Raw genomic sequence first — 26,602 nt, 5'->3', positions numbered from 1 at the left:
TTTACGGAAATTCTATTTTAAATGCCCAGCTACAAAGGCTTTTGCTTATTCTGATAAATGAGAAACTGCATTTACATTTTAGTTATTTATCCAAAGCGACTTACAGTAGTGAGTGCATCCATTTTTTGTACATTCACATACTGGTCCCCCGTGGGAAACGAACCCACAACCCTGGTGTCATAAGCACCATGCTCTACCAACTGAGCCACACAGGATCTTTCAGGAGATCAGATTTGTTTTATTTTCTCCTCCGAACTGAGTAGGAGAGCGTGTACATTTTATCTCTGTGAGAAAGCCAGCCTTCTGCAGGCTGATCTTAGACAGCACATACTGTTATGATTTAATATGAAACTATTTATTTCCTCAAATTTCCTTACTACCAGTCCAGCATATAAGTGCACTTTGGGGAAAATAGGATAATTAAGCAATAAGGCCCGATGGGGTGTGGTATATGGCCAATATACCATGGCTAAGGGCTGTTCTCAAGCACGACGCAACGCTGAGTGCCTGGATACAGCCCTTAGCCGTGGTAAATTGGCCATATACCACAAACCCCAGAGGTGCCTTATTGCTATTATAAACTGGTTACCAACGTAATTAGAGCAGTAAAAATAACTGTTTTGTCATACCCGTGGTATACTGTCTGATATACCACGGCTATCAGCCAATCAGCATTCAGGGCTCGAATCACCAAGTTTATAATAGGTAATTATAACGTTCTGTTTTTGCAGTTCAAATCGATGGGGTGCTAAATTTGCAGCAATAAAATAAATGTCTCTCAATGATGTGATTAGCATTAGATTCATTGGGAGAGAGCTACTATCACAGCAGCCCGACAAGGTCCATTACATCAGTAGGCACAGGAATCTCCACGCGACAAGTCACGCCTCCAACCAACCAAAACACCTTGTTTAGCCTCTAGCATTATGATGGACAGTATCAAAGGCTCCAAGGTGAGTGTGAACTTTATAGCTCAGATCTTGTGCCCTCCCATAGGAGACCCCTGCCAGAGCGAACAACCATGGCATGACTGGGGGGGAGGACTCTGGTCACAAACAAGTCTTCCCTTATGTCCTCAATATTTTATTATGGCAATAAGATTGTACAGAGTTCATGAGTGACTTAAGGGACTAGAATAAGAGGACTTTATTGAGCCCACATTAATTGTTTACCAGGCCTTTCAGCTCATGTTAGAGTACTGAAGTTACTTGTGTTTTAACACGTGTGACAGTGCAGATTTAAATTCTAACCCAGATATTAGGCCTAATGATAATAAACAGAAGCTATCACAGAAAGTCTTTATGAAAGGGAATGGTATACATATATCAATGTGGGGTTTCCATTCTGTTTCAGGATCACATCTAAAGCTTTTAGCATTTTGTCCAGTACAGTATCTTTCTCTTCCCTCATCAAGGTAACTGAATACTCTTGCATATTTCCTGAAAATGGGGGGGAATGTGAATTAGAGTACATCAAATCCAATGTGGTGGTTATTCACTAGCCAAAAACAATACTATTGACATGAAAAGCCCACTTTTCATATCAGTAGATTATGGTTGCAAGCACTTCTAGGAAATGTCCAGAGTATGTCAAAATGTATCATTCAATTTCCCCTTTTTTGCCTGTTGTGTATTTCACTGCAATGTCTCAATATGAATGCGTGTGGCGTCTAAAATATGAGTGTTGAGAGAAAGGGCCCCGGGGCAGGCCGCTCCGAATAAGATCATGGTGAATAAGATCATGGCGTCTCAGTAGGTAAATGTCCATTTGTATGCATGTCTCGACACTGAACTGCCAGTGACCTGATTGCGTGAGGAGAAAAAAAACAGAGTTGCGGTTGTGTGTGAAGAAGCATACTAAACGAGAGACAACAATGATTCATTACAATACTTACAATCTCATTATTTAAACTTGGCCTGCATCAACAAATCGTTTATTGTTTTTCACCCCTTTTTCGTGATATTCAAATTGGTAGTTACAGTCTTGTCCCATCGCTGCAACTCCCGTACAGACTCGGGAGAGGCGAAGGTCGAGAGCCATGTTTCCTCCGAAACACGACCCTGCCAAGCCGCACTGCTTCTCGACACACTGCTCGTTTAACCCGGAAGCCAGCCACACCAACGTGTCGGAGGAAACGCTGTAGAACTGGCGACCGTGTCAGCATTCATGCGCCCGGCCCGCCACAGGAGTCGCTAGAGCGTGATGGGACAAGGACATCCCGGCCGGCCAAACCCTCCCCTAACCCGGACGCCGCTGGGCAAACTGTGGGCCTCCTCATGGGTCTCCCGGTCGCAGCCGGCTGAGACACAGCCGGGGATCGAACGGGGGTCTGTAGTGACGCCTCAAGCACTGTGTTGCAGTGCCTTAGACCACTGCGTCCCTTGGGAGGCCTAAACATGATAAAATCTTAACAAACACAAAGTAGAAATACACACAATGTTTAGCCTACAGTATATCGTAAATTAAAGACGTTGGCCTTACTTGTATTCCCTACAGGAGAGGGGCAGAAAGCCTGGCCATCTCTCGGTTGACTTCCCACCCCATGGGCCATCTGGAGTCTCATCAGCCTCCTGTGCTCTCTCTAACAGGCCCCATGGGCAACTCAGTGGCCGTGGCTGGACAGAGGGGGCAAGGCTTGACAATGGGTAGTAGCACCACAGGCCTTGTCAAATAGAGGAATGTTTCCTGCTCTGTTCAGCAACATTTTATGTCAACAACAGCTTTTGTCACTGGTGGTTTATCTGACAAAATTGCCCTCTGTCATCAGCTCATTATTAACCTTTTAGCTCTCTTTGGGCAAGGAGTTTTATTTTATTTTAGAAGAACCCATGCTCACTTTCTCCCAGTGTTTTTTGTCCCTGCCAATTTCATCTATTAGGAAGAAACACTATTTTTGAATTCATGAAAGCAGCATTGATAATGTTAGAAATATGGACTGATCAGGAACAGCAAATCCTTCAGGTTTGAGATATTCACTTACATTAGAGCATAATGAATGCAGCATTTTGATCTAGTCTTAGCCTACCACACCCTAACATTGATGTGGCAGGTAGCTTAGTGGGTAAGAGCGTTGTGCCAGTAACCGAAAGGTCGCTGGTTCTAATCCCCGAGCCGACTAGGTGAAAAATCTGTCGATGTGCCCTTAAGCAAGGCACTTAACCCTAATTGCTCCTGTAAGTCGCTCTGGATAAGAGCGTCTGCTAAATGACGTAAATGTAAATGTAAATAAATGTAAATAAAACGTGGCCATATGTGGAATAATTAATATTTTCACCATAGTAACCCAGTCAATGCAAATGAATGTTTTGGCACAGTGATTAGGTGCGCCTTCAATTTCTTTGAAGCTTAACTCCAGCTCCAATCCTTTGCATTCACACCATAAGAATCATCAGCTATATTTCATAGTTGAAAGATACATTTGATCTATGAAAACAGATTAGCCTTTTTCCTATGTACAGTATAGAGATTTAAGTCAGGTGAATATTTTATGTTTAATTAAGGCAGAAATATTTTATATTTATTTTCCCTTCCAACTATTCACAGTATGGGATCGGGTGAAAACATTGTGTGCGAGTGTTTATGTTGCTCATTAGCCCTATCAAATGTCCCTGTGGTGGGGGGGGGACGGGACATTTATCCGCCTTTGATCTTTTAGCAGGGTCTATCTGGTGAGTGGTTTGGGATAGAACTGAATTTGAGGAGAGGAAGGGGCAGGGCCGATCAATGTCAAATTCATGAGGGCTGTATCAAATTAACATAAGCCCCTGTGCCCCAAAGACAGGGGGCTGTAGCACAGCATATCCAGTACATCTCTCTCTCTCTCCCCCCACCCCCCCCCCCTCTCTCTCTCTCTCTCTCTCTAATCCCCAACCCTTCCATCCAGATTCATTTTGCGCCCATCTGCAAGTTTTAAACATCACATTGTGAGTGTGCTACATGTTACGTAACTGGGACATCCCTGCTTACATTAAGATGCTGTGGGCGTAATAGGGAAAATGAAATCATATAGACTAGAGCCCACACAACGCCTCCAGAGAATGCCACGCAGGGCGAGTGGCATAAACAAGTCCTGTACCCTAGAGAGAAACTCTATGGGAGGTTGGGGGGGGACTGAGGGGTAACCGAGCAAGGGGTGAGTACAGTGTCTGCTTTAGCCAGGCATTCATGAAGGGAGTCTGCGAGCACATTCACAAATCAGCTCAGACAGGGTTTACTGGGAGAAACCATCCTGTTGCTTCTGGATCTCCCTCAACCTGTTAAGCACATGTGCATGCACAAACGCAGGCATGAACAAACACACACACTCACTCAGTAAGTGTGTATGGTGTATGTGTGTCTATTGGGAGTTCAATTATGTTTATATCTGCCTGGTTGACTCCCCATAAACATGTTCTCCCTATGGTTGATGTGTAGAGGGGGGAAATATCCCTACTGCTCTCTGTTTAGGATGTAACCAGTCGAATTAATTCAAACGCAATGAGTTGATGCATTTTGAGTGTGTATCATAATTGCCTTGCGTAATTGCCTTTCTCGGAGGGACTGAAAGTAAGCCTAATTGAAACAGCATTTTCTCTGTAACGCTGTGGCTTTGACCATTCAGAGCATTTTGCATAAGAGTTGTTATATGTTTATTGTCATAACAGAGACCATCGATTGTGTGTTGGCTTTAGTATAGATAGGTGAGGTTAGGTTGTTCTGTACTGAGCAACGTGCATGATGTTGATGTTCAGGCTAGATGATAGCATGTTCAGAGTCTAACTAGGAAAGCTACACTAAATAAAACAAAATATTTCTTTTATGGAAAGGAATTGAGTTACATGCATATTCGTTATTTTTCTGAGGGTTAGGGCTAACCTTACGCTTGCTCCTCTCCTGGGTGATGCTGATGCATCATCTTATACCAACAGGCCTAAAAAGCATTAGTTGTTGAGCAATGAGCAATAAAGAAATCATGCATCTTATCTCAAGTAGGGGAGTTGGTTACATGGTCACAATAAATGGGATGTCACTTTTAACGTGCAAGGGCTGTGGAATCTGTTTCTCAAGGTAGGACCAAGCCAAGCCTCCCAAGCTTTTGCCTTTAAAGGGGCAATCCACTGTTGAAACAATAACAAAGCGTTTCCCCCACCACTGTTTGGGTAAAAAGCTGAGGGATGGGGCTGGAGTAATGCAACCACTCAAATTCATAGACAGAGCTATGGATGCAAGTACTGACCATTATATAAACATTATAGTTTTAAGCCTGTTTTGAGTCTATAAAGAGTTTGTTTACATATACTTTGTTCACAAACATTGGAGTAAAACAAGCTTAGGCTATATTTTGGGTTCTGATGGGGTATGACAGTTGAACTAAGCTCATGAGGCATTTTTAAGTTAAAGTTTATGTGAAATAAATTGGCACCCTTGCACCATTCTTAAATAATTCCCAATTTCTTCTAAAATGAGTTGAAATAATAAATAAATGAAAACGTTTGGTCACCACACATTGTTATTGAATTTTCTACATTGCAGAACCAATTGTATTTTTTTTAACTTAAGTTTACAATTTTTATTTAGAAAATGGAGACAAACGGCAGTACTAGCACCCAGCACGCCTTTTGCCATGATAACTGCAGACAAACACTAGGCGGCAGGTAGCTTAGCGGTTAAGAGCGTTGTGCCAGTAACTGAAAGGTTGCTGGTTCTAATCCCCGAGCCAACTAGGTGAAAAATCTGTCGATGTGCCCTTGAGCAAGGCACTTAAACCTAAGTCGCTCTGGATAAGAGCGTCTGCTAAAATGTAGCCATCAATGAGTTTGCTACACCTTTCTACTGGCAATTTGGCCCACTTTTAAGGAGCAAACTGCTGTAAATCTTCAATGTTTGAGGGGTGCCCTCCACCAACTGCTGTTTTATGATCTTGCCGTAGATAATCTGCTGATTTCATGATGCCTTGCGCACGCATGTTCAAGGCCCCCAGTACCAGAGGCAGCACAGCAACCCCGCGATATGCAACTTTTCAGGGAAGTCAGGAACCAATATACACAATCAGTTAGGAAAGCAAAGGCTAGCCTTTTCAAACAGAAATGTGCATCCTGTAGCACTAACTCCAAAAACGTGTTGGGACACTGTTAAGTCCATGGAAAATAAGAGCACCTCCTCCCAACTGCCCACTGCACTGAGGCTAGGAAACACTGTCACCACCGATAAATCTACAATAATCGAGAATTTCAACAATCATTTTGCTACGGCTGGCCATGCTTTCCACCTGGCTACCACTACCCCGGCCACCAGCTCTGCACCCTCCGCTGCAACTTGCCCATGCCCCCCCTGCTTCTCCTTCACACAAATTCAGACAGCTGATGTTCTGAAAGAGCTGAAAAATCTGGACCCCTACAAATCAGCTGGGCTAGACAATCTGGACCCTTTCTTTCTAAAACTAGCCGCTGAAATTGTCGCAACCCCTATTACTAGCCTGTTCAACCTCTCTTTCGTAACGTCTGAGATCCCCAGAGATAGGAAAGCTGCCGCAGTCATCCCCCTCTTCAAAGGGGGTGACACTCTAGATCCAAACTGTTACAGACCTATATCCATCCTGCCCTGCCTTTCGAAAGTATTTGAAAGCCAAGTCAACAAACAGATCACCGACCATTTCGAATCCCACCGTACCTTCTCCGCTATGCAATCCGGTTTCCGAGCTGGTCATGGGTGCACCTCAGCCACGCTCAAGGTCCTAAACGATATTATAACCGTGATCGATAAAAGACAGTACTGCGCAGCCGTCTTCATCGACTTGGCCAAGGCTTTCGACTCTGTCAACCATTCTTATTGGCAGACTAAATAGTCTTGGTTTCTCAAATGACTGCCTCGCCTGGTTCACCAACTACTTCTCAGATAGAGTTCAATGTGTCAAATCGGAGGGCCTGTTGTCTGGACCTCTGGCAGTCTCTATGGGGGTGCCACAGGGTTCAATTCTCGGGCCGACTCTATTCTCTGTGTATATCAATGATGTCGCTCTTGCTGCTGGTGACGCTCGGATCCACCTCTATGCGGATGACACCATTTTGTACATGGTGAGTGGTTTGGGTTAGAAGCTGGAGACTCTTATCTCCCTCACTAACTTTAAGCATCAGTTGTCAGAGCAGCTTACCGATCACTGCACCTGTACACAGCCATTCTGAAATTAGCCCACCCAACTACCCCATATTGTTATTTATTTTGCTAATTTGCACCCAGTATCTCTATTTGCACATCATCTTTTGCACATCTATCATTCCAGTGTTAATACGAAATTGTAACTATTTTGCACTATGGCCTATTTATTGCCTTTCCTCCATAACTTACTACATTCGCACACACTGTATATATATTTTCTGTTGTATTTTTGACTTTATGTTTTGTTTACCCCATATGTGACTCTGTGTTGTTGTTGTTGTTGTTGTTGTTGTTGTTATCTCACTGCTTTGCTTTATCTTGGCCAGGTCCCAGTTGTAAATGAGAACTTGTTCTCAACTGGCTTACCTGGTTAAATAAAGGTTAAATAAAAATAAAAAAAATTATCTAAACTCTCCATGTTTGATTGTAGGGAGGGTGTTCTTAATGTAATTTTTTTTTGTTTTACAAAAATTTAATTATTTCTGCAATGTTGCAAATCCAATAACAAGGTGTGGATACCAACGTTTTTTCAATTTCAACTTATTTTAGAATAATCCCATCAAAATCCAATCAAATGTTATTTGTCAAATGCGTCGAATACAACAGGTGTATGTAGACCTTACCATGAAATGCTTACTTACAAGCCCTTAACCAACAATGCAGTTTTAAGAAAATAGAGTTAAGAACATATTTACAATATTTACTAAATAAACTAAAGTAAAAAAAAAAAGGCTATATACGGTCCAGAGTCAATGTGCAGGGGTACAGATTAGTTGGGAATAGAGAATTATATATTTTTTAAAGTGCAAGGGTGCCAATATATCTGGCCGCAACTATATATTCTTCAAGAATCAATGGGTACATATCATTAATGTTTAAGTCTACAAATGGTAGTAGCAACTGAAGATTGCCCCTTTAAACTAGGGCAGGGTTCCCTAACTGGCAGCATGTGTGCCTAATTTGGCCTGTGGGTGATTTTACTTGGTTCCCCAAGTTTTCTGAGCCAAAATAGATTTTTTTTTATTACATTTTAGTAAATTGTTGGACATAAAGACTGTAAAAACACCAGCAGGTCAGCTCCAAGTGATTTTCATTTTGGAAATCTGTTCCAAAGTATTCCCATGCATAATCGAGAGATATATGCATAATCGAGAGATATATGTGAGCGTATACAAATGTAAGCAAGGTTTGAAATGATTATGTTTTAATCAAATGTTATAGACTCCCAAGTGGCGCAGTGGTCTAAGGCACTGCATCGCAGTGCTAGCTGTGCCACTAGAGATCCTGGTTCGAGTCCAGGCTCTGTCGCAGCCGGCCGTGACTGGGAGAACCGTTGTCCAAGGTAGGGTAGGGTTTGGCCGGCAGGGATGTTCATTTCAACTATGAAAAAAAAACATGTATGCATTCACTAAGTAAGTCGCTCTGGATAAGAGCGTCTCCTAAATGTGTATCTGTTTGGGCTTCGTGCGGTCAATTTGCAGTCTACAAATTATTTTTAATTATGTTCCGGCCCCCTGACCATCCGATCAATAAAAAAAAATAGTCCCACGTCTGAATCTATTTGATGTACTCCCGAGTGGCGCTGTGGTCTAAGGCACTGCATCGCAGTGCTAGCTGTGCCACTAGAGATCCTGGTTCGAGTCCAGGCTATGTCGCAGCCGGCCGCGACCGGGAGACCCATGGCGGCGCACAATTGGTCCAGCGTCGTCCAAGGTAGGGGAGGGTTTGGCCGGCAGGGATGTGGGTTCGTTTCCCACAGGGGGATGAAACAACAACAGTATGAAACAACAAAAAAAAATATATAAAACAAAAAAAAACATGTATGCATTCACTAACTGTAAGTCGCTCTGGATAAGAGCGTCTGCTAAAGGACTAAAATGTAAAATGTAATGATCCCTGAAATAGGGGGAGGAGTGCCCCCTACTGGCCTATCAAGACCTCTGCATTACAACTTTCCCAAGGAGGTGCTGAGCCTACTTTAGAATAACGTTCTGCAAGGTAAATCCACTACCTTCATTTGAAATAACATCGTTAATTGTGTTTTCTACGAGTGCCTGCCTAATATACCAACAATAAAATAATAACCTCACCAATTTAGCTCAATACTCATTTATAATTTCCAGGAATGCACCAATACGCTAGGCGGAGCTAAACCTTGTACTTACAAATCAATGTAGAAGAAGACAAAGATCATATTCTAAAGATGGCGGTGACCAAGGAACAAGATGGGCGACCAGGGAAGCCGCCAGGAAAGGAATCTCAACGTTTGATTATAGCCAAAACTCCCGTAGAGGAGCAGCGCCTGAAGTTGGAGAGATTGATGAGAAACCCTGTAAGTGGCTGTGGTGGTTCTGGCCTTTGAGGATATCTTCAAATGGGCACATGTTTATCTCCACAGCTAGCAAACGATGTTAGTTAGCACCAACAGCAGTGAATCTGTGCTTAATTTTATGGTAGGTAACTAGAACAGCGAGTGACTATAGCTACTAACGTTAGCTAGTTAATTTATCGTAAAAAATCAACGAATACTTACGTATGTTTGCAGGATAAACCTGCTCCTATCCCAGACCGACCGAAAGAATGGAACCCCCGGGCTCCTCCGGAGTTTGTGCGGGATGTGATGGGTAAGCCTGCAATCTGGCGGATGAATTTGTGAATTCTCAGGTAGCGGCATGTGCGGTGCCCTTTTATTGAAGCCCAAGAGTAGAGCGAGCCCTTGCAAGAGAGAGCCATATTGACGGGCATTTTTTGAAATCACTTTAGCCCAGGCAATATGTTTTAAACCCACTGATGAGATATGTAATTAATCTCCTCCAGGCTCCAGTGCAGGAGCTGGCAGTGGAGAGTTCCATGTGTACAGACACCTTCGCAGGCGAGAGTATCAGAGACAGGACTTCCTGGACAAGATGACTGAGAAGGTGGGCATCTAGTTTTTTTTAAGGGGGTGCCCCAAGGATAGCCGACTACATCATTTCTCATCTGAACCAATTTCTTTCAAGCGTGGGGTTAACCAATAAGAAACACATAAAATGTTTACTTGCAGCAAAAGATGGATTTGGTCTATCTTGACAAGGTCTCAGATAACCAACAGGCAGCTGATGAAAGAACAGCCAAACGCAGGAAGAAAAGGTTGGTGCATTAATCAAGGACATACTAAAAATAAAATGTATTGAGCCTATGGCTTTTATTCTTTGAGTCTCTGCTGTAAACTTTATACTTGCTGATGGTTTATGTTACACATATGTATGTGTATTTCAGGGAAAAGCTGAAGCAGAAGAAGCTTATGGCAAAAAAAGCCAAGCAGGATGCCAACAAAGGTGAAGGTAAATGAAAAAACAACATTTAAGTTATGGATTTTATTGAAACGTCCCCTTCAGATGTTTGAAGTGTGACAGAGCAAGTCCACTACTTGTTTTGCTATTGCCACACTTACAAAAAAAGATAGCAGTTTTGAAACTACAGTAAAAGTGCAGTAACTGCAGTCGAATGTGGTATTTTGGACGCAGTAATTGCAGAGTTACTGCAGTTATACTGCACTCTAACTGCAGTTACACTGCAAAATTACTGCAGTAAAAAAATGTATTTTGGATGCAGTATTTGCAGCATACTGCACTCTAACTGGCATGGAACTTAAGCCTATGAGTGTTTTAACGATGCATTGTTTTCGTAACGGCCAAAGATGTAACATGCGTTTCCCAAAACACATTGACATATTAGTCATTTAGCAGACACTCTTATCCAGAGTGAATTACAGGAGCAATTAGGGTTAAGTGCCTTGCTCAAGGACACATCGACAGATTTGTCACCTAGTCGGCGCGGGGATTAGAACCAGAGACCATTCCCTTTTTTGCATATTCGAATCTGATATTTTTTCCTGTAGTTTCTACAGCCAAAGAGCACATGGAATCAGATATTTCCATCCACATTTCAAACCACTTTCATAGGTGGTTTAAAATCAGATATTAATCTGATTCCTGGCCATGGATCTTTTCTGAACAGTTAAATCTGATTTATTTGCCCTCAAGTGTTTAAGAGTTATTTGGCATATCCTGGCCCTTGCTAGTTAGAACATGCTAACTAGCTTGTTAATTGTTTACAAACAAATGCGTGAATGTGCTAGCAAGCTAAACAGCTACAGTGGGGGAAAAAAAGTATTTAGTCAGCCACCAATTGTACAAGTTCTCCCACTTAAAAAGATGAGAGGCCTGTAATTTTCATCATAGGTACACGTCAACTATGACAGACAAAATGAGAATTTTCTTTCCAGAAAATCTCATTGTAGGATTTTTAATGAATTTATTTGCAAATTATGGTGGAAAATAAGTATTTGGTCAATAACAAAAGTTACTCAATACTTTGTTATATACCCTTTGTTGGCAATGACACAGGTCAAATGTTTTCTGTAAGTCTTCACAATGTTTTCACACACTGATGCTGGTATTTTGGCCCATTCCTCCATGCAGATCTCCTCTAGAGCAGTGATGTTTTGGGGCTGTCGCTGGGCAACACGGACTTTCAACTCCCTCCAAAGATTTTCTATGGGGTTGAGATCTGGAGACTGGCTAGGCCACTCCAGGACCTTGAAATGCTTCTTACGAAGCCACTCCTTCGTTGCCCGGGCGGTGTGTTTGGGATCATAGTCTTTCTGAAAGACCCAGCCACGTTTCATCTTCAATGCCCTTGCTGATGGAAGGAGGTTTTCACTCAAAATCTCACGATACATGGCCCCATTCATTCTTTCCTTTACACGGATCAGTCGTCCTGGTCCCTTTACAGAAAATCAGCCCCAAAGCATGATGTTTCCACCCCCATGCTTCACAGTAGGTATGGTGTTCTTTGGATGCAACTCAGCATTCTTTGTCCTCCAAACACGACGAGTTGATTTTTACCAAAAAGTTATATTTTGGTTTCATCTGACATTCTCCGAATCCTCTTCTGGATCATCCAAATGCACTCTAGCAAACTTCAGACGGGCCTGGACATGTACTGGCTTAAGCAGGGGGACACGTCTGGCACTGCAGGATTTGAGTCCCTGGCGGCGTAGTGTGTTACTGATGGAGGCTTTGTTACTTTGGTCCCAGCTCTCTGCAGGTCATTCACTAGGTCCCCCCGTGTGGTTCTGGGATTTTTGCTCACCGTTCTTGTGATCATTTTGACCCCACGGGGTAAGATTTGCGTGGTGCTCCAGATCAAGGGAGATTATCAGTGGTCTTGTATGTCTTCCATTTCCTAATAATTGCTCCCACAGTTGATTTCTTCAAACCAAGCTGCTTACCTATTGCAGATTCAGTCTTCCCAGCCTGATGCAGGTCTACAATTTTGTTTCTGGTGTCCTTTGACAGCTCTTTGGTCTTGGCCATAGTGGAGTTTGGAGTGTGACTGTTTGAGGTTGTGGACAGGTGTCTTTTATACTGATAACAAGTTCAAACAGGTGCCATTAATACAGGTAACGAGTGGAGGACAGAGGAGCCTCTTAAAGAAGAAGTTACAGGTCTGTGAGAGCCAGAAATCTTGCTTGTTTGAAGGTGACCAAATACTTATTTTCCACCATAATTTGCAAATAAATTCATTAAAAATCCTACAATGTGATTTTCTGGATTTTTTCCCCTCAATTTGTCTGTCATAGTTGACGTGTACCTATGATGAAAATTACAGGCCTCTCTCATCTTTTTAAGTGGGAGAACTTGTACAATTGGTGCCTGACTAAATACTTTTTTTCCCCACTGTAGCTAGCTAGTTGACTGTTGTGGTTAGCCAAAAAGGACTAGTTTTGAATCATCTTATCCTCTGAGGCTTTAAAAGTGTTCTTACACTATGATTTCGAACATTCAAAGCAACTGGGAAACTTCCATGGCAGGCATTGACACCTTAGCTTGCTACACAACTTCTGAGTGAGAGGAAGCACCACCACCAATCAGCCTATGCCACCTCACACACACACACTAGCGTTGCCATGTCAGCAAATGACTACAGTCTGAACACACACAAATCTAATGTCTTTGCTGTTTGGACAGTCAGTATTCCAAAACAGATTTGAAAAACAAAACTGATTTGAGCATTAAGGCCTGCAGTGTGAACAAGGCTTAAGTGTGTTGTTGTATACTGAGTGTACAAAACATTAGGAACATATTTCCTAATATTGAGTTGCGTTGCGCTGCACTGCCTTTTGCCCTTAGAACAGCATCAATTAATCGGGCATGAACTTCAAGGTGTTGAAAGCGTACCACAGGGATGCTGGCCCATGTTGACTCCAATGCTTCCCACAGTTGTCAAGTTGGCTGGATGTCCTTTGGGTGGTGGACCATTCTTGATGCACACGGGAAACTGTTGAGCGTGAAAAACCCAGCAGCTTTGCAGTTCTTGACACACTCAAACTGGTGCGCCTGGCACCTACCATACCCCATTCACAGGCACTTAAATACACTGCTCAAAAAAATAAAGGGAACACTTAAACAACACAATGTAACTCCAAGTCAATCACACTTCTGTGAAATCAAACTGTCCACTTAGGAAGCAACACTGATTGACAATACATTTCACATGCTGTTGTGCAAATGGAATAGACAACAGGTGGAAATTATAGGCAATTAGCAAGACACCCCCAATAAAGGACTGGTTTTGCAGGTGGTGACCACAGACCACTTCTCAGTTCCTATGCTTCCTGGCTGATGTTTTGGTCACTTTTGAATGCTGGCGGTGCTTTCACTCTAGTGGTAGCATGAGACGGAGTCTACAACCCACACAAGTGGCTCAGGTAGTGCAGCTCATCCAGGATGGCACATCAATGCGAGCTGTGGCAAGAAGGTTTGCTGTGTCTGTCAGCGTAGTGTCCAGAGCATGGAGGCACTACCAGGAGACAGGCCAGTACATCAGGAGACGTGGAGGAGGCCGTAGGAGGGCAACAACCCAGCAGCAGGACCGCTACCTCCGCCTTTGTGCAAGGAGGAGCAGGAGGAGCACTGCCAGAGCCCTGCAAAATGACCTCCAGCAGGCCACAAATGTGCACGTGTCTGCTCAAACGGTCAGAAACAGACTCCATGAGGGTGGTATGAGGGCCCGACGTCCACAGGTGGGGGTTGTGCTTACAGCCCAACACCGTGCAGGACGTTTGGCATTTGCCAGAGAACACCATGATTGGCAAATTCGCCACTGGCGCCCTGTGCTCTTCACAGATGAAAGCAGGTTCACACTGAGCACATGTGACAGACGTGACAGAGTCTGGAGACGCCGTGGAGAACGTTCTGCTGCCTGCAACATCCTCCAGCATCACCGGTTTGGCAGTGGGTCAGTCATGGTGTGGGGTGGCATTTCTTTGGGGGGCCGCACAGCCCTCCATGTGCTCGCCAGAGGTAGCCTGACTGCCATTAGGTACCGAGATGAGATCCTCAGACCCCTTGTGAGACCATATGCTGTTGCGGTTGGCCCTGGGTTCCTCCTAATGCAAGACAATGCTAGACCTCATGTGGCTGGAGTGTGTCAGCAGTTCCTGCAAGAGGAAGGCATTGATGCTATGGACTGGCCCGCCCGTTCCCCAGACCTGAATCCAATTGGTGTTTGGACAGTCAGTATTCCTCAGTAATTTTCCATCCAATTTGTCAGACCCTGGTGGCTTGTCATTGTTGATAGACAACAATAATGTCTTCATTTCCACACTCACTTTACGGAATTCAAAATTACAATGCTTGTCTTTCATAATTTGGTCAGATATACTTGGATGTGTAGTGTCAGCATTTGTTGCTTGCATGTCATGCCTAAATTTGCTAATCTTGCCAAGTAGTTGGCAAAATGTGAGGAATGAGCAATGTAATTCAATGAATGATGGCGCTGTGTTTGCCTTTTTGCCCAAAATGTCATTTAAGGTGCTTCAAAGCTTTTTACTATCATTTTTTTTGTCATTTGTCTTTGTTTCATAGTATAGTTTATTCTTATTTTTATTGAGTTTAGTCACATGATTTCTCAATTTGCAGTACGTTTGCCAATCGGTTGTGCAGCCAGACTTATTTGCCATTCCTTTTGCCTAATTTACATTTTAGTCATTTAGCAGACGCTCTTATCCAGAGCGATTTACAGTTAGTGAGTCCATACATTTTTCACACTGGCCCCCCGTGGGAATCGAACCGACAACCCTTGGGTTGCAAGCGCCATGCTCTACCAACTGAGCTACAGGAGGCCTCATCCTGCTCAACCATCAGCTATCCATGGGGATTTAACTGTTTTTAGTCTTTTTCTTAATGGTTGCATGCTTATTAGTAACTGGGATAAGCAATTTCATAAATGTTTCAAGTGCACTGTCTGGTTGCTCCTCATTATACACCACAGGCCAACAGATATTCTTTACATCAACAACATAGGAATCACTACAAAACGTATTGTATGACCTCTTATACACTATATTAGGCCCAGCCTTTGGAACTTTGGTTTTCCAAGATATGGCAACTATATTGTGATCACTACATCCGATGGATTTGGATACTGCTTTAAAGCACATTTCTGTAGCATTAGTAAAGATGTGAACAATACATGTTGATGATTTAATTCCTGTGCTGTTTGTAACTACCCTGGTAGGTTGTCTGATAACCTGAACCAGGTTGCAGGCACTAGTTACAGTTTGAAGCATTCTCTTGAGTGGGCAGCCTGATGAAAGCCAGTCAATATTTTAATCACCCAGAAAATATACCTCTCTGTTGATATCACATACATTATCAAGCATTTCACATATGTTATCCAGATACTGACTGTTAGCACTTGGTCTATAGCAGCTTCCCACCAGAGTGGGCTTTAGGTGAGGCAGATGAACCTGTAGCCATATTATTTCAACAGTGTTTAACATGACATCCTCGCTAAGCTTTACAGGAATGTGGTTCTGTATATAAACGGTAACACCTCCACCTTTGGCATTTCTGTATTTTCTGTAGATATATAACCATGTATTGCTACCACTGTATCATCATAGGTATTATCTAAGTGAGTTTCAGAGATTGTCAGAATATGAATGTCATCTGTTACTAACAAATCATGTATTTATTTCATGAACCTTGTTTTTTAAGCTACATATGTTAACGTTGGCTATTTTTAGCACTTTTCTGGGATGCTTGATTGTTTTCATTGCTTTAGCTTAGCAGAAGTAGACATGCTCATGTTATTTATGTTCAGGGTGAGCTGCACACAGTGGACTTCCTACTAGGGCACACTACCTCAGTGCTAACAGTATAACTCTGGTTCATAGGCACATGACTACTGCATACAATAGCTGTGGGATCAGCAGAAGCTTTCAGGGCAGTAAGAGGGACATAAATTAGGTTACTTACATTGTGCCTTCCAACGTCCCTGGGATAATGTACATTTGCTGAAGCGTTATGACAACTCAGCAACACTATGGTAGAGATTAACTTAGCTGGGCTTGGGTCATTGATAAGTCATTGTCTCAACTTAGCCTTATAATGCTGTGAAAGGAACCAGGAACCCAAATGATTTGGGTGGATCCCATCCTCTTTATAAAATGAGCTTTGTTTCCAGAAGGTATCAAAATTGTTAATAAATGTTACACCCACAGAGCTGCAATAGTCTTGTAGCCAATTATGGAGGGCTAAAAGTCTGCTGAAACGTTCAATGCCACGATTTAGGGAGGGCGGAGGGCCAGATATTATGGGTTGTTTGTTGGTGTCAAGCAGTGACCAAATCAGTTCTTTAAACCCATCTTCAGCTGTTCTGAACTGCCCTTCATAATGTCATTGAATCCCACATGAACTATGATAGACGCAATTTCCTGATGCTGGTTTAAAGTGTTTGGGATCAGCTTATTGATGGCCTGTACTCTTGCTCCTGGATAGCACAACGTTTTTGCTCCAGGGACTGAGACATTTCTCACCATTGAACTGCCCAATACAACGGCCGGAGAAGGGAATGGAGAAATCTGCCCATTCCTAGCATTTACACAATTCGTTGAACAATTCGTTTGAAAAAGTGTACATGTAATGTTGGTGATTTACTGCCACCTGCAGGACTCCTGAACCAACTCTCGTGTCATTCATGTATTGTGTCCACTAGATGGCGGTGATATAGCTTGAACCATAGGCAACCCAATTTTAAGAATACTCTGATTAGGGCTGTGCTGTGACGGTAATGGAATATACAAGGTGTTGTGTAGGAACTAGAATATTCCAGTTATATTTCTGCTGTGCGCAGCCTTGACAGATCCCATGTGATGATACAGGGATAAGCCTATTGTTTGCTGTGTTATAGGCTATAGCCCTATTTAGACTGAACTAGTATTACTAGAGACGTTCGTAATATTAGTTTGTTTCAATGTTTATTCGCCACATGCACAGGATACAACAGGTGTAAAACAGTACAGTGAAATTCTTACCTCGAGAGCTCTTTCCCAACAATGTAGTGATAATTATAATATAGGGTAATAGAAAATATAATGAAAAGTAAGAATAAAAACCACACAAACTACGATGAGTTAAAGAAACACGAGAATGCAAATGTATACAGGTCAATACCAGTACCTTATTCAATGTATAGGCGTACTGGAGAAGGGTTTAGGTTGGTTTATACATAAAAAGTGACTGGTAGTAGGAATATATAAATACTACCTGATGAAGCTGATTGAGAGAATGCCAAGAGTGTGCAAAGTCTGTGGGAGAGAGAAAGCACTAATTGTTAGCCATGTAAGGCCAGGGGATAGAAGCTGTTTAGGAGAGTGTTTTTCTGAGCCTTGATGCACCGGTACCGCCTGCCGGATCGGAGCATGGAGAACAGTCCATGTCTTGGGTGGCTGGAGTGTTTCACAATTTTTGGGGCAAATTGGAGTGGGTCTGGGATGATGGCGGTGATGTGTGCCATGACCAGCCTCTCAAAGCACTCCATGATTACGATGTTAGTGCTACAGGGCGGTAGTCATTGTGACGGGTAGCCTTGGAGTTCTTGGGAACAGGAATGATGGCCAGGTTGAAACAAGTAGCGATTAAGGAAGTCAGTGTTTGGTCTATAGAAACAGTCCTTTAGCTTTCTAAATCTGGGTTTGCTTTTGAACACAATTGCTGCGCTCCTCTGGAGAGGAGACTTGACTTCTATACAGCAGTCTGAAAGGCACAGTCACATAGACACTCAATAAGAAAGGACTAAAACAGAAACACAAAAACACAATATTATAACAGTGTATCAGGGGCGGCAGGTAGCATAGCTGTTAAGTGTTGGGCCAGTAACTGAAAGGTTCGAATACCCAAGCCGGCAAGGTGTAAATAATGTTGTTCTGCCCTTGAGCAAGGCAGTTAACTCCCAACAACAACACTTCTCGGGTGCCTTTCAGACTGCAGTATAGAAGTCAAGTCTCCTCTCCAGAGGAGCGCAGCAATTGTGTTCAAAAGCAAACCCAGATTTTAAGGCAGCCCCTCACACCTCTCTGACTCAGAGGGGTTGGGTTAAATGCGGAAGACACATTTCGGTTGAATGCATTGTTGTGCAACTGACTAGGTATCCCCTTTCCCAGGTTGATTACAGACTGGGACAAGGAGAGATTGAAAATGACTGTGAAGATGCCTGCCAGCTGGTCTGCACGTGCTCTGAGAACACGCCCTGGGATACCGTCTGACTCTGTGGCCTTGCGAATGTTGACCAAATTAAAAACCTTACTCAAGTCTGCCTTGGAGAGCGAGATCACCCAGTCCTCTGGGACGGCGGGGGCCCTCGTGCACAGCTCGATGTTGTTTTTGTCGAAGCGTGCATAAAATGCATTGAGTTCGTCTGGTAGAGCGGCATCGTTGGCTAGATCACAGCTAGGTCTACCTTTTGTAATCTGTAATGGACTGTAGCCCCTGCCACATGCGTCGGAGCCAGTGCAATAGGATTCCATCTTGTTCCTATATTATCCTTTTCCCTGTTTGATGGCTCTGCGGAGGTCATAGCGGGACTTCTTGGACGCGTTCCTGTCCTCAGCTGTAGCCTTGGGGTTGGCTGTGATAGCCCTGTGTGTGGTAGCTCTGTCCTTTAGTTTAGCGCGTACCTCAGTGTTAATCCAGGGCTTTTGATTGGGGAAGCAGCGACCCTTCACTGTGGGGACAACGTCGGCGATGCATTTCTGAGGTGGTTACCTCGTCGAATCTATCGGCGGAGTCCCAAAACATATTCCAGTCAGCGCTAGCAAAGCAGTCTTGCAACAGCCTCCGATTCGGCGTACTATTTCTCAACGGAGCGCATCACGGGTTCTTCCTGTTTGAGCTTCTGTTTGTAAACAGGAAAGAAGAGTATAGAGACATGATCTGATTTGCCTGGTGGCCGACCTGACTATGCCTGGCAGTGCCCCTCCCCTCTCTCTCCCTCGCTAGCTCGCTCTTTCTTTGATGTGAAAGATGCAAGAGTTTCTGTTGTCTGAAGTAGCCTACGGCAACTATTCTGTCTCCTCCGTTGCAAAAATACTGACTCTAAGGACTCGATTCCTAGTGAAATCGAAGCTTGACACCCAGAAATTGGAGTCGATACCAGGAGTCAAAGGGCAAGTAGTCGAGGAATCAGGTAGTGGTGAACGACATTAACTGGGCGATTGATTATGAATGCATATGGAGCCGTCTGACAATATCTACTAACCTAAATATTCAAGGCTAATCAGTAGCCTACGTCAGCCTAGTTGCTTAGGCAAATTGTATTATTATTATTTATTTTGGGGTCTACTCTCCACGACTACATGTTGCATACATACTTGACGTTCGCTAGCCTAGCATGGATCTCAACTTCGGTTTTTATAACGTCATTGATGATTGACTTTAGCTTATAAATGTCCACACTCACCAAGAATGATATTTGATAGCTAATTTCAGCATAGTGGTGATTTAAGGGTGTATGTTAGCATATTCTACCATATTTACAAACCAGCACTGTAGTACAGATAATGTTACAGCATCAAAGGGAGCGCATTTTGAAGGAGAGTGTGTGCGTTGGGAGGAGATGGAGACAGTTTGATATAAATGGATTCAGGTAGCAAAACAATTGTTAACAATTATAAATTTACACTACTGCTATTGGGAAAGTATATCTACTACTTGAATGAAGTTGATAATACATTCATTTTAGAAAATATATTTTGAAGACGGTTATGGCGTTTTTGTTTTTCATTAACATCGGTTACACGATTATGCAATTAGCGTGCCAGCCCTAGCACTGATCATTGCCTGATCGCTCCCAACCCATAGAAATCCCCACCCTGTTGACTACTTTTAAATGGTGGAAGCCGTCAATTGCAATCTCCATGCTAAAAGGAGTTATATTCATCTAGAGCCCACTTTCACCTCGTATGTTGTAAATTGACTTGGGAATGCAAAATATAATCTAACGACGCACTTAGCAGTTCTACGAGTGGTTTGATGCATTCGTTAGATTACAAGCGCAACGTTATTAATGATGGTTTTGGGAAACAGATCGGTTTCTTAGTGGAAAATGTTAAGGGTAATAAATTATGTCAGAAGAGGCTGATTTTGATTATTTTTGGTGTCCCCTCTGTTTAGATTCTGAGAAGTCCTCCTCCAGCAGTGAAGAGGACGACCAGGAGAGAGAGGCTGAGGATGATGCGGAGGCGCCCAGCTTCGTCATGGGGAAGAGGTGAATGCATGGCACCTGGTCATGAGACATGTTCCAAGAAGAAATTGAACGGGGGGCCAACATCTAATACCTGTACAGTCAACACAGCCGAGCAACACAGCCCAGCTTTGATCAATGTCATGGATTCAGACATTGTCTGAGAGAGAACTAAGGGAGATGAGCCTCTGTTGGGTAACTGATATTCTTCCCAACTTGTGGTTGTAGTTAGATTCTGTGAATTGAGGTTGACAAAGCTGGGTTGTAACCAAATGGAAGAAAACGGGCTGAAACAGGGAGGGACTACCTGAACTTGAAATAAGACGTGCTCATTTTCGTTTTCCGTTGCAAAAAGCTTTTGCTACAGTGTTCCCTGATTTAATATGATGATCAAGGTGTTAATTTCATGCATGTCTCTACTTTGAAACAGTTTCCTGTTGTGTGGTAGCATTATTTCTCACATTTTATTTTATACTATGCTTGTGTATATATTTTTCATAAACATCTGGGTAGAATTGGGCCTATATTTGCTGTATTTTTCCCCCTATAGAATCTTCTGGAATGTATCACTAAATGATAACCCAATTTCACTAGCTAGACAATTACTTTAGGTAGCACTTTCAAGCTATTTCCACAATGCTGAGCAGGACATAATACTCCTATAGGGGTCGCTCTCCACTCATTCCACCCTCCATGTGAAATGAATTTGGATGGCATTGCAGATGACTATGTAAACAAGACCTGCCTATATCTAGGATGCTATCGTATGTATTGTTTACGGTCTCATATCAACAAATTTTGTTTGTAGTCTTTAATGGAATGAGTTTTTAACTAGTTTGCTGGTATGGCATACCTTTTGACCTTGACTTGCAAATCGGCTACCGGCGGTTCCATTGTACAACAAGATTGGTGTAATGCTTTGTTATTTTCCTTTCTCAAATATGTGTATTGTTGGTTGCCAAGGACTCCCACCCACAGTTACTCAGTTTTCACACCTGCTAGACAGGTTCGGTGGCTATTGTCAAGGGTCTGAAGTTTTCTAATCAGCAGTAATGGTATCCCAGGCATTTTCATCCTTGGCTAGTACACCTTACAAAGGAAGCCTATTGAATAATGGGAGATGACCATTTAAAAGTTGTAGTAAACCGTGGCCTCTGGGGAAATAGCCATAGGACTCATTATGTGTGTCTGGATGAGTGTCATCAAAGCAGAGGGTAAGTTTGATCATCTGCTTAATTGGCTCCCCTTCTTCCATGACATACGGTGTTAAAGATTACTGTACACTGTACCTTTTTGTATTTAATTTGGAATCAGACATTTGAGTAGATATAATTGAGATTATATACCATTATTTGTGTTTTTGTAACATGTTTTGTAATGTATTACACATTTTCAATGGTGCTTTGTCATAACTGCATGAGCAAATGACTGACATCCACTGATCGTATCACAAAAGCCAAAGATCGATTGACCAGTACAACCATGATGCCGGAACTACCACTATGCTACTTCGACAGCCTGAGCAGCCTTGCTTGCGCTACAAACCAATGTGAGATATGGTTGGTGGTTGCCAAGAATACTAGTGAGTCCATGGATGTCTTATAATGGTGAATAGAAATGTCAGGGGAAAGAGATTCTGTTCCCCATGATCAAAGTGATTATTTATATTTTTAGATGTGTGAATGGCAAGCTCCTCTGATGTCACTATTATAATAGTTATTGACAATCTCACCAACAGGCATTGAGGTTTGAGAGCGAGAAAACAAGCAGTGACATTTTGATCAAGTCACCTTATTCAGATGCCTTCCGGACTCAAGTATCCCCAAACTACTTCCTGACAAAGGTTGGGGCTCAGAGCAGTTTGCCTTGTGGGGGTATGTCCTCTGGAGCCTCCTACTTCAGAGTGGGGGCCCAAGTGGTCTGTGAGGAGACCAACTGCAATAGGGTCCTACCAATAGGCTCCACTGTCAAGTAAGAATTTACTTATGTGTTTTCTCCTACCGAACTGCATCTTACTTGCTCTTACCAGATGCTTATGTCTGTAGGCTTTGCCATTCAGCAGAGATGATTTGGTTTACATACAGGTTGAAATAAGTGGCATTATTGACACGGTCCTGTTATAACCTGTGACCATCCTTATTCTTGTGTATCTCCCCTTTCTTCTAGAGTAAAATACGTACTGGTGGACTCAAACAGCAAAACAATACGTTCTGAAACTAGCTGGTGCCCAACCTGTAACTCTTATAACACCTATGTGCTCACATTTTTTAGACATTGTAAAAGAAATTTGCAAAATTACCATACGTTTTTGTATTTTGATCATGTCTATGTGTGTTTCTCTGTCTGTGGAGCGATGTCCTGGTCCTCCATAGATGAGTTTATAGGGAAGCGCTCTGGTGGAATGGTGGTCATCACAGTCATCTCTTCCTGTCTGCTGGCTGTCCTGCTACTACTGCTGGGAGCTGTGCTGCTGCTGGACGGGTGAGGCACACAGGGAGTGAACCTAACAATGGGTACTTTTAACCTGGAATCAAATAGTAGTTAGCTATTTTAATTTCAATAAATGCAAAGGCAACAAAATTATGAAATTATCAGGTCATTTCTAAGTAATACCAGGTTATATAGACCATTTATTACATATCCTTTACCAATTTAATGTCTCTTGGGGTTGTGTGTTTGCAGTTATGGCTGATCCAAAGACCAGATAGAGAGATCAACTTCAACTGCACTCAGCCATGGGATCGCAAACTACAACGCACACCACCTTAGTAACAACTACTACAGCATGTCCATTGAGGAAAATACACTTTGCTTTACAATGGAGAAGACCTAACATGTCCTTTCTTTTAAAAACAGTGACCTCCTATCACTACAGTTTTACACAGATGATGAATCAGGTTTTGTCTCATTTTGAAAAACAATCTCTGTATCAAGTCCTACAGCAAGTGTTATATTTAACATACAGTACCAGTCAAAAGTTTGGACACCTGCTCATTCCAGGTTTTTTTTAATTTATTTTTTACTATTTTCTACATTGTAGAATAATAGTGAAGACATAAACTATGAAATAACACATGGAATCATGTAGTAACCAAAAAAGTGTTAAACAAATCAAAATATATTTGAGATACTTCAAAGTAGCCACCCTTTGCCTTGATGACAGCATTGCACACACTTGGCATTCTCTCAACCAGCTTCATGGGGAATGCATTTCAATTAACAGGTGTGCCTTGTTAAAAGTTAATTTGTGGAATTTCTTTCCTTAATGCGTTTGAGCCAATCAGTTGTGTTGTGACAAGGTGGGGTGGTATACAGAAGATAGCCCTATTTGGTAAAAGACCAAGTCCATATTATGTCAAGAACAGCTCAAATAAGTAAAGAAAAACGACAGTCCATCATTACTTTAAGACATGAAGGTCAGTCAATCTGGAAAATGTCAAGAACTTTGAAAGTTTCTTCAAGTGCAGTTTCAAAAACCATCCAGCGCTATGATGAAACTGGCTCTCATGAGGACCGCAACAGGAAAGGAAGACCCAGAGTTACCTCTGCTGCAGAGGATAAGTTCATTAGAGTTAACTGCACCTCAGATTGCAACCCAGATAAATGCTTCACAGACGCATCTCAACATCAACTGTTCAGAGGAGACTGCGTGAATCAGGCCTTCATGGTCGAATTGCTGCAAAGAAACCACTACTAAAGGACACCAATGAGAAGAAGAGACTTGCTTGGGTGAAGAAACCCGAGCAATGGACATTAGACCGGTGGAAATCTGTCCTTTGGTCTGATGAGTCCAAATTTGAGATTTCTGGTTCCAACCGCTGTATCTTTGTGAGACACAGAGTAGGTGAACGGATGATCTCCGCATGTGTGGTTCCCACCATGAAGCATGGAGGAGGATGTGTGGGGGTGCTTTGCTGGTGACACTGTCTGTGATGTATTTAGAATTCAAGGCACACTTAACCAGCATGGCTACCACAGCATTCTGCAGCGATACGCCATCCCATCTGGTTTGTGCTTAGTGCTATAATTTTGTTTTTCAAAAGGACAATGACCCAACACACCTCCAGGCTGTGTAAGGGCTATTTGACCAAGAAGGAGAGTGATGGAGTGCTGCATCAGATGACCTGGCTTCCACAATCCCCCAACCTCAACCCAATTGAGATGGATTGGGTGAGTTGGATGGCAGAGTGAAGGAAAAGCAGCCAACAAGTGCTCAGCATATGTGGGAACTCCTTCAAGACTGTTGGAAAAGCATTCCAGGTGAAGCTGGTTGAGAGAATGCCAAGAGTGTGCAAAGCTGTCAAGGCAAAGGGTGGCTACTTTGAAGAATCCAGAATATAAAATATATTTTAATTTGTTTAACACATGATTCCATATGTGTTATTTCATAGTTTTGATGTCTTCACTACTATTCTACAATGTAGAAAATAGTAAAAATTAAGAAAATCCCTTGAATGAGTAGGTGTCCAAACTTTTGACTGGTACTGTACATAGGATAACTTTGTGTGAAAGTTGTGAGCATACACTATATATACAAAAGTATGTGGACAACCCTTCAAATTAGTGGATTCGGCTATTTCAGCCACACCCGTTGCTGACAGGTGTATAAAATCGAGCACACAGCCATGCAATCTTCATAGACAAACATTGGCAGTAGAATGGCCTTACAGTAGACCTCAGTGACTTTCAACGTGACACGGTCATAGGATGCCACCTTTCCAACAAGTCAGTTTGTTAAATTTCTGCCCTGCTAGAGCTGCCCCGGTCAACTGTAAGTGCTGTTATTGTGAAGTGGAAACGTCTAGGAGCAACAACAGCTCAGCCGCGAAGTGGTAGGCCACACAAGCTCACAGAACGGGACCGCCGAGTGCTGAAGCGCGTAAAAACTGTCTGACCTCTGTTGCAACACTCACTACTGAGTTCCAAACTGTCTCTGGAAGCAACGTCAGCACAATAACTGTTCATCGGGAGCTTCATGAAATGGGTTTCCATGGCCGAGCAGCCACACACAAGCCTAAGATACAATGTGCAATGCCTAACGTTGGCTGGAGTGGTGTCAAGCTCGCTGCCATTGGACTCTGGAGCAGTGGAAACGCGTTCTCTGGAGTGATGAATCGCACTTCACCATCTGGCAGTCCAACGGACTAATCTGGGTTTGGCGCATGCTGTGGCCTGCTGGAGGTCATTTTGCAGGGCTCTGGCAGTGCTCCTCCTTGCACAAAGGCGGAGGTAGCGGTCCTGCTGCTGGGTTGTTGCCCTCCTACGGCCTCCTCCACGTCTCCTGATGTATTGGCCTGTCTCCTGGTAGCGCCTCCATGCTCTGGACACTACGCTGACAGACACAGCAAACCTTCTTGCCACAGCTCGCATTGATGTGCCATCCTGGATGAGCTGCACTACCTGAGCCACTTGTGTGGGTTGTAGACTCATGCTACCACTAGAGTGAAAGCACCGCCAGCATTCAAAAGTGACCAAAACATCAGCCAGGAAGCATAGGAACTGAGAAGTGGTCTGTGGTCACCACCTGCAGAACCATTCCTTTATTGGGGGTGTCTTGCTAATTGCCTATAATTTCCACCTGTTGTCTATTCCATTTGCACAACAGCATGTGAAATGTATTGTCAATCAGTGTTGCTTCCTAAGTGGACAGTTTGATTTCACAGAAGTGTGATTGACTTGGAGTTACATTGTGTTGTTTAAGTGTTCCCTTTATTTTTTTGAGCAGTGTATTAATAGTTCTGCTGGTATATTTTCAGCTTCTCAAGCTTCGACATTTAAACCTTATTTTACCAGGTAAGTTGATTGAGAACACATTCTCATTTACAGCAATGACCCAGAGAATAGTTACAGGGGAGAGGAGGGGGGGGATGAAGGTGCCAATTGGAGGACATAATGT

The 26,602-nt window shown here is 42.9% G+C and overlaps 1 protein-coding gene across 2 annotated transcripts; it reads left to right on the top strand.

Moving 5' to 3' along the window:
• The first annotated feature begins 9,326 nt into the window (after positions 1 to 9,326).
• Positions 9,327 to 22,114, top strand: LOC311142324 (PRKR-interacting protein 1 homolog). Of its 2 annotated transcripts, none has more exons than XM_084177952.1 (6): positions 9,327 to 9,587; positions 9,680 to 9,758; positions 9,952 to 10,052; positions 10,178 to 10,263; positions 10,393 to 10,457; positions 20,637 to 22,114. In XM_084177952.1, exons 1-6 carry the CDS (start codon positions 9,543 to 9,545, stop codon positions 20,732 to 20,734), a joined length of 474 nt encoding a protein of 157 aa, XP_084034078.1. In that variant the 5' UTR covers positions 9,327 to 9,542; the 3' UTR covers positions 20,735 to 22,114. The 2 variants fall into 2 exon arrangements, with proteins under 2 accessions (XP_084034078.1, XP_084034077.1); XM_084177951.1 differs by having other exon boundaries at positions 9,333 to 9,466; positions 20,637 to 22,107.
• The last annotated feature ends 4,488 nt before the right edge of the window (positions 22,115 to 26,602 follow it).

Source organism: Coregonus lavaretus, assembly GCF_964263955.1.
Source record: "Coregonus lavaretus genome assembly, chromosome: 15".
NCBI classification, from domain to species: domain Eukaryota; kingdom Metazoa; phylum Chordata; class Actinopteri; order Salmoniformes; family Salmonidae; genus Coregonus; species Coregonus lavaretus.
Note: the sequence above shows the minus strand (reverse complement) of the source record. Positions and strands in the feature narration are given on the sequence as shown.

Bases quoted from the DNA above. Each gene is read 5' to 3' on its own strand.
- LOC311142324 (XM_084177951.1), top strand. From the start codon at position 9,338: ATGGCGGTGACCAAGGAACAAGATGGGCGACCAGGGAAGCCGCCAGGA. The intron at 10,053-10,177 runs GTGGGCATCTAG...GTTTACTTGCAG, and splicing joins TGGACAAGATGACTGAGAAG to CAAAAGATGGATTTGGTCTA. The intron at 10,458-20,636 runs GTAAATGAAAAA...CCCTCTGTTTAG, and splicing joins GGATGCCAACAAAGGTGAAG to ATTCTGAGAAGTCCTCCTCC.